The 13,193-nt window shown below is 44.9% G+C and overlaps 1 protein-coding gene across 4 annotated transcripts in view; it reads left to right on the top strand.

The window, feature by feature from the left end:
* The window catches only part of obscnb (obscurin, cytoskeletal calmodulin and titin-interacting RhoGEF b), a 59,739-nt gene that overhangs the window by 2,962 nt on the left and 43,584 nt on the right, over positions 1-13,193 (top strand). For all 4 annotated transcript variants that reach the window (XM_084707437.1, XM_084707440.1, XM_084707439.1 and 1 more), the window contains exons 3-21: positions 1,261-1,530; positions 1,882-2,142; positions 2,231-2,536; positions 2,845-3,111; positions 3,475-3,581; positions 3,715-3,883; positions 4,469-4,744; positions 4,836-5,120; positions 5,630-5,905; positions 6,419-6,694; positions 7,144-7,419; positions 7,933-8,208; positions 8,658-8,933; positions 9,448-9,723; positions 10,241-10,516; positions 11,197-11,472; positions 11,565-11,840; positions 12,069-12,338; positions 12,860-13,126. In XM_084707437.1, the coding sequence (XP_084563563.1) occupies positions 1,261-1,530; positions 1,882-2,142; positions 2,231-2,536; positions 2,845-3,111; positions 3,475-3,581; positions 3,715-3,883; positions 4,469-4,744; positions 4,836-5,120; positions 5,630-5,905; positions 6,419-6,694; positions 7,144-7,419; positions 7,933-8,208; positions 8,658-8,933; positions 9,448-9,723; positions 10,241-10,516; positions 11,197-11,472; positions 11,565-11,840; positions 12,069-12,338; positions 12,860-13,126 (4,962 nt within the window). The remainder of the gene's footprint in view (positions 1-1,260; positions 1,531-1,881; positions 2,143-2,230; positions 2,537-2,844; positions 3,112-3,474; positions 3,582-3,714; positions 3,884-4,468; positions 4,745-4,835; positions 5,121-5,629; positions 5,906-6,418; positions 6,695-7,143; positions 7,420-7,932; positions 8,209-8,657; positions 8,934-9,447; positions 9,724-10,240; positions 10,517-11,196; positions 11,473-11,564; positions 11,841-12,068; positions 12,339-12,859; positions 13,127-13,193) is intronic.

The raw sequence follows: 13,193 nt of genomic DNA on the forward strand, positions 1-13,193 counted from the left end.
AGGGAATCACACCAAACTTAAGAATTAACAGCACTTTTGTCTGACTAGTCATAATCTGTTGTACAGTAAAACCAGACGTGTACACACCACTAACCTCACCTGAACAATGTTATACTCCCCCTGGTATAGACTTTGCGCAACTAGACGGAATGCTGGCAGCAATATGAAGGGGCGAGTGTAGTGTTGCGTCTATTTTCTGCTGGTGATGAGTAGTTCACAGTTGCTGGGATGGACACTGGCCCGCCTTAGCCCCCAGGCGCCACAGCTAGAGTGACTTTCCATGAGCCACTCACGATTGGCCCGGGGCCCGAAACATGGAGTTATCAATGGCGGTTGTTAATTTCCTTCTCAGTTTGACAGTGTGCAGCACAGTGCCTGTCAGTGGGCCTTATTATTGGTGCCGCACGTAAACGAACGCTTGCGTGTCTGCTTTGTTGTTAGTTGTTGTTTTGGGCTTTCGGGGGGGGGGGGTGGGGGGGACTGTACCCCTCTGCCCTTTATGTTTCTGGGTTCCTATTAACGCCAGATCATTTGCTAACCCTCAGTTCAAGGTATGAACCCCCAGGGAAAGGTCATAATAGAAACCCATGCCATTCAACCCCCCCCCCCCCCCCCCCCTTCCCCCTTCCCAACCCCCAGCCAGACCTTTCAAACACATAGCTTCTGAGTGGAGGTGAGGTTTTTGTAATGAAGCTCATCCAGGGTGTTAGGGAATATGATTCACCCTGTGTCCCCTCAACCCCTGTTCACCATAAACAGCTTCCTAAGCAGACGTTGCAAATCAGCAGTGCTTATTTTAAATCAACGGCAAATACAGTGATTATTTTGAGGATGACTGATGTCTTCTTTGAGGGTGTCAACGGGAGAATATGTGTACAGTTAATACTTTGGAAATTGATCACTAGGTCAGATTTAGAATCATTATAGTGTGGGATGCTTAAATATGCTATTCTTAATGATCCCAAAACGGCTCTTCAGGATTATGCAAACTTGTTTTAAATGTGAATACCTAAAGGATTTATATGTATGTTTAGTGTGTCCACATTTTAAAGAGAACTTTACAACTTGGATTGGTATTTATCAATGTTTAAGGATGAACATATGTTTCTTGATGAAAGTTTTATCAGAAATGGATCTGCAGAACAGAGAATGAATGAACCCCATGACCACAATTGGCCACGTTTTGCATAGGCCAACTCATTCATGGGTCACAGTAGTCACAAACCTTGTTGGCGTGTTTTCCGTCTTCCCTGACACCAGAGCCTAAGGTCCCTTTCCGGAGGAAGCTGCAGGATGTGGAGGTGCAGGAGAAGGAGACGGCCACCCTGATGTGTGAGGTGCCCGTCTCGGCCACGCAGGCCAACTGGTTCATGGAGGAGACACGCCTGGAGCAGAACACCAAGTATATCATGGAGCAGGAGGGGACCTTGCGCCGCCTCACCATCAGGAACGTCACCACCAATGACGACGCCGTCTACATCTGCGAGATGAACGAGGGCAGTCGCACTGTGGCCGAGCTCACCGTGCTGGGTAGGAGAGATGGACGTCTGTCCTCGTCGTCTCAGGGACCGCAGGGCCTTATGTGAAGGCTGGATGAAATACCAAGTAGAAACTATCATTCAATAGTTTTATTAAGATTGGACAGATAGAACCTAATTGTTCCCAGAGTGGAAACCACATCCTGATAGCAGCATTGAACAGGAATAACAGTGAACATACCAGTGTAAAAAAAAGCTAGTTTTTAACAAAAAGAGTCATTTCTAAATAAATAAGTGCAACTCATTCAATTTATTTAAAAAAATAATTATCTCCGTATTTAGCAAGTTTGTGTTCTGCTGGAGTGTTGCCGCCCTTCAGTGACCCCTCTGCTCGACGCTTCAGGCAACATCACCAAGAAACTTCCCAGGAGAACGGTGGTTCCTGTCAGCGACACGGTCATCTTCTGTGTAGAGCTGGAGCATCCCTGCCCGGACTCCTACTGGACGCGCAACGGAGAACGTCTGAAGCAGGACGTCCGAGTGTCCATCGGCTGCAGTCTCCGCCAGTACACCCTCACCATCCGAGACTGCCAGGCCGACGACTCCGGAGAGGTGGCCTTCGTGGCTGGAGACTGCAAGACGTCTACGCGGTTTTCTGTCACGGGTGAGTGACAGGACACACACGGATCACATACACACAGAGTGTATTTTGATATGTACAATTTTCACACATTCGACCCTTTCATCTCCAGCTGCAAGAAAGCATCCTCCAGACCCCCCCATTGACGTGGTGGTGCGAAACAAGACAGGCTCTTCCATCACCCTGCAGTGGTCCCCCCCGGACAGCGACAGGCCTGTGCCCATCAGCGGCTACATCGTGGAGAAGAGGAAGGTGGGGGCTCAGACCTGGCAGAGGTGCAACGGCTCGGAGCTCGTCACCCTAACAGAGATCACCATCTCAAACTTCTCAGAGGAGGCCAGCTTCCAGTTCCGTATCACTGCTGTGAACGGCTACGGTCAAAGTCCCTGTCTGGAGGTGCCTGGAAGTTTCTACCTCGGTAAGCCACCTGCTTGACCCCTGACCTCTTCCTGATCACATGGTCGCATTTCAGCTCAGAATATGAACAGACTCTCACAATGACTGAAGTTTGGTACAAAATCTTTGAGAAAACAATGAGATTGTTTGATCAGCAAACAGACTTTTCATTGTGTCATCATGATGTCGACTAACCTGATGATATCCCTGATGGGTAAGCTCTGTGGTAAATCATTTGACCGCAGATCAAAAAGTCACTGGCTCAAGCTATCTGCTAAATGAAACCATGACATGCCTCAATGTTTCGTGTTTTGCTTGTCCCCTTCCCAGAGCCCACGGCGGAGGTGAAGTCCGCACTGGTGAACAGCACGGTCATCTACGGCGAGGAGGGCTCCCTGTCCGTGGAGCTGACCGCCGTCTGCTCAGGATTCTGGTCCCTGAACGGACGCCTCCTGCGCAGTGGCGCCGACTACCTCATCACCCGCTCCAAGAACACGCACACGCTGCTCATACGCAACGTCCTGTTGGAGATGGATGGGGCAGAGGTCAAGTTTGTGGGCGGTGGCTCTGAGAGCAGCTGTGTACTGACTGTAAAGAGTAAGTGTTGGAGAACACGCCTGGACACAAACAACATCCCAAATATACTCTCTGACACTGTAATGACCATCAGTGGTGTTCTGCAACCATAGCTCCTTTATTGTTCTGCAGGTGACCAACTCCTAGTAGCTAATGTAAGGCTTCAGGTAGCTAATGTAAGACTTCTGGTAGCTAAAGTAAGACTTCAGGTAGCTAATGTAAGACTTCTGGTAGCTAATGTAAGACTCTTAGTAGTTATGGTAAGATGTCAGTTAGCTAATTAAAGACTTCTGGTAGCTAATGTAAGACTCTCAGTAGCTATTGTAAGACTTCAGGTAGCTAATGTAAGACACCTAGGAGCTAATGTAAGACTGCTTTTTCTAGTGCCACCTGTGAGGTTCACCAGTAGAGCAGACCAGATGGAGGTGGTGACCTGCAGTGCCCAGTCATCCGCTGAGCTGACCACAGAAGTGTCTGATTACGATGTCAAGGTGTGTGTTGGACTGCATTATTCAAATAGCTAATGATTCCCATAATCCTTGTCTTTCCTGTTTGTATGAATGGATAATATTTCCCAGCAATCAGCTATTCAGCGGTTCATTCATGTCTCCATGCTGTGTGAAGGTGGTCTGGATGATGAACGGACGAGAGTTAAAGATTGGCAAGAAGTATGAGTATGTCATCACAAACCGCAAGAGGATCCTGATTGTCCACAATGTCACTGAGGAGGATGTGGGCATCTATGAATGTGTGCTGGATAATGATAGGATATCCTTGCAGCTCGCGCTTAAAGGTAAAACCACAACGACATTTTGCTGTCCCATGCTTGGTGCTGTCTTGTCCCGAACATCCTTTAAACAGCCTTGAAACCAAACCAAACAAGCTTTGGTACTCGCACTACCAAATATTTAAAATGTTGAATAACATTGAGTGAAATGTTGGTGTTTGTATTTTACTCAGTGTCCAGTGGGTTTGGCCCCTTAGGCCTGTAGCTGACCCTGGGTGACAAGTGCAACCTCTTGCCTACATATGCAGGGTATTAGTGTTGTGAGTTTCTGTCACATGTGGCACTCAGGAACAGGACGTGCTCTGACAGATGACAGCAGGTGCTTGTGAGCTAGCAGACCTGTGAAAGGGCTCGCTGTCAACATGTAATAACATCCACTAGTGACTAGTTGTGCCCACCCCCCACCGCCCCCCCCCCCCCCCCGCCAAACACTGGGCACCCAGACAAACACATAAATACACACACACAAATATCACAAGATTGTCTAAGGAAATTGGAATAACTTTGAATGAAATTGGGGTGTCAATAAATGCATGCAATGAGGATATCATTAATGTATCAACCGCTTGTATTTGTGTGTTTGTGTGCCAGATGAGCCAGCCAAGTTCCTGAACAAGCCTCGGGGCCCCATGGCTGTGGCCCCCATCCTGACAGGAGATCTGGAGCTGAGCTGTGAGGTGTCTTCTGCCAGCAGTGTGGTGGTCTGGAGGAAAGACGGGACGCAGATTGCCGAGGACCAAAGGACCACCATCATCTCCAGAGGGACGGAAAGGAGGATGATCATCATGAAGGCCAAGAAGAGTGACGAGGGACACTACTCCTGTGAGACACAGGCAGACAAAGTTACATTCCAGGTCAAGATAAAAGGTAATTCAGACCAAGATGCATAAATATATACTATAAATACACAGAGGTTGTATTTCTTGATAAGACTTGTTTGTGTGATTTTTCATCTCAGAAACGCAAGACGAACAGGCTGCCTTCTCCAACAAGGAGTCTGTCCAGAAGGAGGTGAAAGCCTCCATCTCCCAGAAAGCTACTCTGAGCTGTGAGGTGTCTGATACCAAGACAGAGGTGAAATGGTTCAAGGATGGCAAGCTGCTGACCTCCAGTAAGACAGTCTGCATGGAGACAAAGGGCAAGAGTCGTCAGCTGGTGATAGAAAAGGTGGAGAAGAAGGATGCAGGAGAGTACACCTGTGAGGCTGGAGCAGAGAAGCTCAACTTCAAGTTACAGGTGGCAGGTACGAAGGAAACTGTGCCAGCTTACGTTAGCTTCTTGTGGATTGTCTGATTTGAGGCTGGGCCTACAGTTGGACTCATATGAGCTTTTTCTGTCTGTTAATATGCAGAAATGTTGTAGCTTCTGATCCATGAACGACACACGGTGCAATCAGAGTAATCATGGAGGCTGACACTTTCCTTGTTTGTAATGAAATAAGATCAGTAGATATGGATGGCATTTGTCAATATATTTGGAATCATGTAGGTACACATAGTTATTATGAAGCAATATTTGAGGTACCATTCTGTGTCAGTAAATGTATGTTTCACCCAGACTTGAGGGTGATCTCCTTGGCAACAGTTTGTTTGTTTCTGTCAAGTCTCAGTACACTGTATGTTGAGTCTGTCTATTTTACCTTCTTTTAGTTTTACTGTGTGAAGTCTATTGTTCAACTTTGTCAAACTGTGTTGTCTTCTTACTGTAAATTGTTTCTGAAACCATGGTACCCCTCCACAACTCTCCTCTCAGAAGCCCAGGCTGCCTTCTCCAACAAGGAGTCTGTCCAGAAGGAGGTGAAAGCCTCCATCTCCCAGAAAGCTACTCTGAGCTGTGAGGTGTCTGATACCAAGACAGAGGTGAAATGGTTCAAGGATGGCAAGCTGCTGACCTCCAGTAAGACAGTCTGCATGGAGACAAAGGGCAAGAGTCGTCAGCTGGTGATAGAAAAGGTGGAGAAGAAGGATGCAGGAGAGTACACCTGTGAGGCTGGAGCAGAGAAGCTCAACTTCAAGTTACAGGTGGCAGGTAGGAAGGAAACTGTGCCAGCTTACATTAGCGTCTTGTAGATTGTCTGACTTGAGGCTCAATGGTTTGGCCTACAGTTGGACTCATATGAGCTTTTTCTGTCTGTTAATATACAGAAATGTTGTAGCTTCTGATTCATGAACAACACATGGTGCAGTCTGAGTATGGATGACAACACTTTCCTTGTTTGTAATGAAATAAGATCAGTAGATATGGATGGCATTTGTCAATATATTTGGAATCATGTAGGTACACATAGTTATTATGAAGCAATATTTGAGGTACCATTCTGTGTCAGTAAATGTATGTTTCACCCAGACTTGAGGGTGATCTCCTTGGCAACAGTTTGTTTGTTTCTGTCAAGTCTCAGTACACTGTATGTTGAGTCTGTCTATTTTACCTTCTTTTAGTTTTACTGTGTGAAGTCTATTGTTCAACTTTGTCAAACTGTGTTGTCATCTTACTTTAATTTGTTTCTGAAACCATGGTACCCCCCTATGACTCTCCTTTCAGAAGCCCAGGCTGCCTTCTCCAACAAGGAGTCTGTCCAGAAGGAGGTGAAAGCCTCCATCTCCCAGAAAGCTACTCTGAGCTGTGAGGTGTCTGATACCAAGACAGAGGTGAAATGGTTCAAGGATGGCAAGCTGCTGACCTCCAGTAAGACAGTCTGCATGGAGACAAAGGGCAAGAGTCGTCAGCTGGTGATAGAAAAGGTGGAGAAGAAGGATGCAGGAGAGTACACCTGTGAAGCTGGAGCAGAGAAGCTCAACTTCAAGTTACAGGTGGCAGGTAGGAAATAATTTTCTTCTCACGGTTTTTCACGTAAAAAATATTTCCATGACAGAATTTTGGCCTAGTGATTTGGTTGTTTATCAACATAAAATGCTGTCCATATATTGTTTCTGTTATGCTTTGGTGATTTATAGTAATGTGTACGATTATCTGGTGTTTTAATTTGTTAATGCCTGACTTCTTATGTGACTTCCTCTGTACAAAGACCGCTTATAGCAGATATTTGTGGATTGTTGGTGTGTCATTATTGTGAATCTGGTGTTTTGGTTTTCTCTTATACTGTTGCTGTTAATAGTCTGTATTTAGGTGGGTGATGAATAATTTACTCAGACTGTTGTCTTGTGGTTGTCCACTCAGTTAATAAGTCATAAGCCCAGTCTTGTCCCTGCTTTTCATGTTGATTTCTGTGGTTGATGCCTCATGCTCCTCCATGACTCTCCTCTTAGAAGCCCAGGCTGCCTTCTCCAACAAGGAGTCTGTCCAGAAGGAGGTGAAAGCCTCCATCTCCCAGAAAGCTACTCTGAGCTGTGAGGTGTCTGATACCAAGACAGAGGTGAAATGGTTCAAGGATGGCAAGCTGCTGACCTCCAGTAAGACAGTCTGCATGGAGACAAAGGGCAAGAGTCGTCAGCTGGTGATAGAAAAGGTGGAGAAGAAGGATGCAGGAGAGTACACCTGTGAGGCTGGAGCAGAGAAGCTCAACTTCAAGTTACAGGTGGCAGGTAGGAAGGAAACTGTGCCAGCTTACATTAGCGTCTTGTAGATTGTCTGACTTGAGGCTCAATGGTTTGGCCTACAGTTGGACTCATATGAGCTTTTTCTGTCTGTTAATATACAGAAATGTTGTAGCTTCTGATTCATGAACAACACATGGTGCAGTCTGAGTATGGATGACAACACTTTCCTTGTTTGTAATGAAATAAGATCAGTAGATATGGATGGCATTTGTCAATATATTTGGAATCATGTAGGTACACATAGTTATTATGAAGCAATATTTGAGGTACCATTCTGTGTCAGTAAATGTATGTTTCACCCAGACTTGAGGGTGATCTCCTTGGCAACAGTTTGTTTGTTTCTGTCAAGTCTCAGTACACTGTATGTTGAGTCTGTCTATTTTACCTTCTTTTAGTTTTACTGTGTGAAGTCTATTGTTCAACTTTGTCAAACTGTGTTGTCATCTTACTTTAATTTGTTTCTGAAACCATGGTACCCCCCTATGACTCTCCTTTCAGAAGCCCAGGCTGCCTTCTCCAACAAGGAGTCTGTCCAGAAGGAGGTGAAAGCCTCCATCTCCCAGAAAGCTACTCTGAGCTGTGAGGTGTCTGATACCAAGACAGAGGTGAAATGGTTCAAGGATGGCAAGCTGCTGACCTCCAGTAAGACAGTCTGCATGGAGACAAAGGGCAAGAGTCGTCAGCTGGTGATAGAAAAGGTGGAGAAGAAGGATGCAGGAGAGTACACCTGTGAAGCTGGAGCAGAGAAGCTCAACTTCAAGTTACAGGTGGCAGGTAGGAAATAATTTTCTTCTCACGGTTTTTCACGTAAAAAATATTTCCATGACAGAATTTTGGCCTAGTGATTTGGTTGTTTATCAACATAAAATGCTGTCCATATATTGTTTCTGTTATGCTTTGGTGATTTATAGTAATGTGTACGATTATCTGGTGTTTTAATTTGTTAATGCCTGACTTCTTATGTGACTTCCTCTGTACAAAGACCGCTTATAGCAGATATTTGTGGATTGTTGGTGTGTCATTATTGTGAATCTGGTGTTTTGGTTTTCTCTTATACTGTTGCTGTTAATAGTCTGTATTTAGGTGGGTGATGAATAATTTACTCAGACTGTTGTCTTGTGGTTGTCCACTCAGTTAATAAGTCATAAGCCCAGTCTTGTCCCTGCTTTTCATGTTGATTTCTGTGGTTGATGCCTCATGCTCCTCCATGACTCTCCTCTTAGAAGCCCAGGCTGCCTTCTCCAACAAGGAGTCTGTCCAGAAGGAGGTGAAAGCCTCCATCTCCCAGAAAGCTACTCTGAGCTGTGAGGTGTCTGATACCAAGACAGAGGTGAAATGGTTCAAGGATGGCAAGCTGCTGACCTCCAGTAAGACAGTCTGCATGGAGACAAAGGGCAAGAGTCGTCAGCTGGTGATAGAAAAGGTGGAGAAGAAGGATGCAGGAGAGTACACCTGTGAAGCTGGAGCAGAGAAGCTCAACTTCAAGTTACAGGTGGCAGGTAGGAAGGAAACTGTGCCAGCTTACATTAGCGTCTTGTAGATTGTCTGACTTGAGGCTCAATGGTTTGGCCTACAATTGGACTCATATGAGCTTTTTCTGTCTATTAATATACAGAAATGTTGTAGCTTCTGATTCATGAACAACACATGGTGCAGTCTGAGTATGGATGATAACACTTTCCTTGTTTGTAATGAAATAAGATCAGTAGATATGGATGGCATTTGCCAATAGATTTTGAATCATGTATGTACACATAGTTATTATGAAGCAATATTTGAGGTACCATTCTGTGTCAGTAAATGTATGTTTCACCCAGACTTGAGGGTGATCTCCTTGGCTACAGTTTGTTTGTTTCTGTCAAGTCTCAGTACACTGTATGTTGAGTCTGTCTATTTTACCTTGTTTTTACTTTTACTATGTGAAGTCTATCATTCAACTTTGTCAAACTGTGTTGTCTTCTTACTGTAAATTGTTTCTGAAACCATGGTACCCCTCCACAACTCTCCTCTCAGAAGCCCAGGCTGCCTTCTCCAACAAGGAGTCTGTCCAGAAGGAGGTGAAAGCCTCCATCTCCCAGAAAGCTACTCTGAGCTGTGAGGTGTCTGATACCAAGACAGAGGTCAAATGGTTCAAGGATGGCAAGCTGCTGACCTCCAGTAAGACAGTCTGCATGGAGACAAAGGGCAAGAGTCGTCAGCTGGTGATAGAAAAGGTGGAGAAGAAGGATGCAGGAGAGTACACCTGTGAGGCTGGAGCAGAGAAGCTCAACTTCAAGTTACAGGTGGCAGGTAGGAAATAATTTTCTTCTTGCGGTTATTCATGGGAGGTTTGTACATTTGACAGTTCTTGGTTATGCACAGCTTAGAATTGTATAATTTCGATTAGACCGTAAAAAGGATTTCCATGACAGAACTTTGGCCTTTGTGTTTTGGTTATTTATTACCATAAAATGCTGTCCATATATTGTGTCTGTTATGCTTTGGTGATTTATAGTAATGTATAAAATGATCTGGTGTTTTAATTTGTTAATGCCTGACTTCTTATGTGACTTCCTCCAAACAAAGACCGCTTATAGCAGATATTTGTAGATTGTTGGTGTGTCATTATTGTGAATCTGGTGTTTTGGTTTTCTCTTATACTGTTGCTGTTAATAGTCTGTATTTAGGTGGGTGATGAATAATTTACTCAGACTTTGGTCTTGTGGTTGTCCACTCAGTTAGTAAGCCATAAGCCCAGTCTTGTCCCTGCTTTTCATGTTGATTTCTGTGGTTGATGCCTCATGCTCCTCCATGACTCTCCTCTTAGAAGCCCAGGCTGCCTTCTCCAACAAGGAGTCTGTCCAGAAGGAGGTGAAAGCCTCCATTTCCCAGAAAGCTACTCTGAGCTGTGAGGTGTCTGATACCAAGACAGAGGTGAAATGGTTCAAGGATGGCAAGCTGCTGACCTCCAGTAAGACAGTCTGCATGGAGACAAAGGGCAAGAGTCGTCAGCTGGTGATAGAAAAGGTGGAGAAGAAGGATGCAGGAGAGTACACCTGTGAGGCTGGAGCAGAGAAGCTCAACTTCAAGTTACAGGTGGCAGGTACGAAGAATGCCTTTTATCCATGTCTTTAGCCTTTTATCCACGTATTTATATGATGTTATCAAAATGTGGCATTGGAAATAATACAGACAAACCTGTTGATGTTGAATGATCGTTTGAAAGTGTTCCCTTCAAAGTAGTTGAAATCATATTTTAATTCCTTATGTATTTTAAACGGTCAGATTTGCTGTGGTTGTTTTTTTCAAAACATTTTGTATCCTGGTTTGTTCTTTTTGAAAATGTTCTGTCGTCTCTACTGTCTCATTTAACTGTCAAAACATTCTGCTTTGAATTTGCTGTTTGTTGTTTACTTGTGTTTCTTTGTTGTTTGTGCTTGTTTAAGTGTTGTGTGTGGAGTGTAGTCCATGTCAGATGATCGTTTGTGTTATTTCTGATTAATCAAAATCACATTCTGCTGCCTGGGCTATTTGTTTCATATCCATAGCTGTGTACAATCCACCTGTTCAACCAAGATTGTTATTCAGTGTTTCACCTGTATCAACATGAGATGAAGTTCCTGTTTGTCCTTTTTGGAGATGTCTGAGTTCAGTAGTTCTGTGTTGTGTATATCCCATTTCATACAGTGCCCTAATTGCTAAAGGCTCAATTTCTATGTGTAAGCTGTATTGCATTGAATGTTCACCATCAAAACTGATGTCATCACACCACTCTCCTCTCAGAAGCCCAGGCTGCCTTCTCCAACAAGGAGTCTGTCCAGAAGGAGGTGAAAGCCTCCATCTCCCAGAAAGCTACTCTGAGCTGTGAGGTGTCTGATACCAAGACAGAGGTCAAATGGTACAAGGATGGCAAGCTGCTGACCTCCAGTAAGACAGTCTGCATGGAGACAAAGGGCAAGAGTCGTCAGCTGGTGATAGAAAAGGTGGAGAAGAAGGATGCAGGAGAGTACACCTGTGAAGCTGGAGCAGAGAAGATGGTCTTTAAGTTGCTTATGAAAGGTAAGTTTTCATTGTTATTTGCTGCTTTATGTATTTTATTATTTAAGACATTTTGTACAAACCTGTGGGTGTCTTTCTCTTACTTTCAACAGAGTCTACTGCAATGTTCCAGAAAAAGTCAGCTGTGAAGGAGACATGCAGTGTTCAAGCCAGTGAGAAAATTGTTTTTACCACTGAGCTGACTTCTGAGAGCGCGAGCGTGAAGTGGTTTAAGGATGGAGTGGAGCTGAAGGAGGGATCCAAGTATGAGATAAAGAAAGACGGTCTATCTCGTACCCTGGTGGTTAAATCCGCCGAAGTCAAAGATAGCGGAACATACTCTTGTCAGACAGTGGATGACAAGCAGGAGTTTACTGCCCAGGTCAAAGGTATATCACCTTATTCTTGAAATCGATTCCTTTTGTATTTTGTGAAATGCCAAGGCCACTGTAAAAGTTACAAAATATTCTTAATATGGTCTTGAAATATGTCGGACATCTGTTTTAGAACTGTTGGAATAAACTTTTCACTCAATATGAACGCATATAAGTTGCTAAGCACTGTCCAGTCCAGGAACATCACTGAATACAAATATAATGTCATGTTGGTTTTTTTAGCTCCAAGGTTGGTAAGGCTGACCTCCAAGTTGAGCAATGTGGTTGCTTCTGAGGGCAAGGACGCCATCTTCAAGTGCAGTGTCACCCCAGCCGACGCCAACGTGAAATGGCTCTGCAACAACGTGCTCCTCACCGATGGACCCAAGTACAAGATTGAGCAAGGAGGCACCAGCCACTCCCTCACCATCACCTCCGTGTCCCAAGAGGACGCTGGCGAGATCAGTGTGGACGCAGAGGGCAAGGAATGCAAGGCCACTCTCCAAGTGCAACGTAATGACTAGCATGCGCTACTCATACAGTACTCATACATACTCATACATACGTCCATAAATATCTTGTGAACTCCCTCTTGTTTATTTATATTTACATTTAGTCATTTAGCAGACGCTCTTATACAGAGCGAGTTACAGTAAGAACAGGGACATTCTTCCCGAGGCAAGTAGGGTCAAGTGCCTTGCACAAGGACACAACGTAATTTAGCATGGTTGGGAATCGAACCGGCAAGCTTCTGATTAATAGCCCGATTACCTAACCACTCAGCCATCTGACCCCCCCTTGATCACGATAAGCCCCAATTCAGACTGAAACATGAGAATTGACACGTCTCCATTTTGTTTCTTATGTAACATGAACAACAGGACTTTACATTAACACTCCCACCAGAATTACTCAACAAAGGAACTATAGCGGACCATCGTGACAGGAGATAAAGGACAGCCTTTCTGATAAAGATCTGCCCATCTGCTGTGTATGGAGTTACAATGCTTGGTCTGTCTCGGCTCCTTCCACAGAGGTCCCAGTGCTCTTCAAGAAGAAACTGGAGAACCTGACGGTGGAGGAGCAGGCAGAGGTGAAGCTGGAGGTGGAGCTGAGCAGGCCGTCGGCCGAGGTCAGGTGGATGAAGAACAGCGTGGTGCTGCAGTCTGGAGGGAACATGGAGATCAGGGTGGAGGGTGCCAAGCAGACCCTGGTCTTCAAGAGCGTGGTCTACGCAGACAGGGGCTTTTACTCCTGCGAAACCCTTGATGACAAAACCCAGGCCAAACTCACCGTGGAGAGTAAGAGGGCTCCCATGTTTTGAGAGAACTTTACACTAAGACATGTCCTGCCAATAAGTCATTTATA

This window comes from Hypomesus nipponensis, chromosome 10 (genome assembly GCF_054491055.1).
Source record: "Hypomesus nipponensis isolate SF chromosome 10, ASM5449105v1, whole genome shotgun sequence".
In the NCBI taxonomy this organism is placed as follows: Eukaryota; Metazoa; Chordata; class Actinopteri; order Osmeriformes; family Osmeridae; genus Hypomesus; species Hypomesus nipponensis.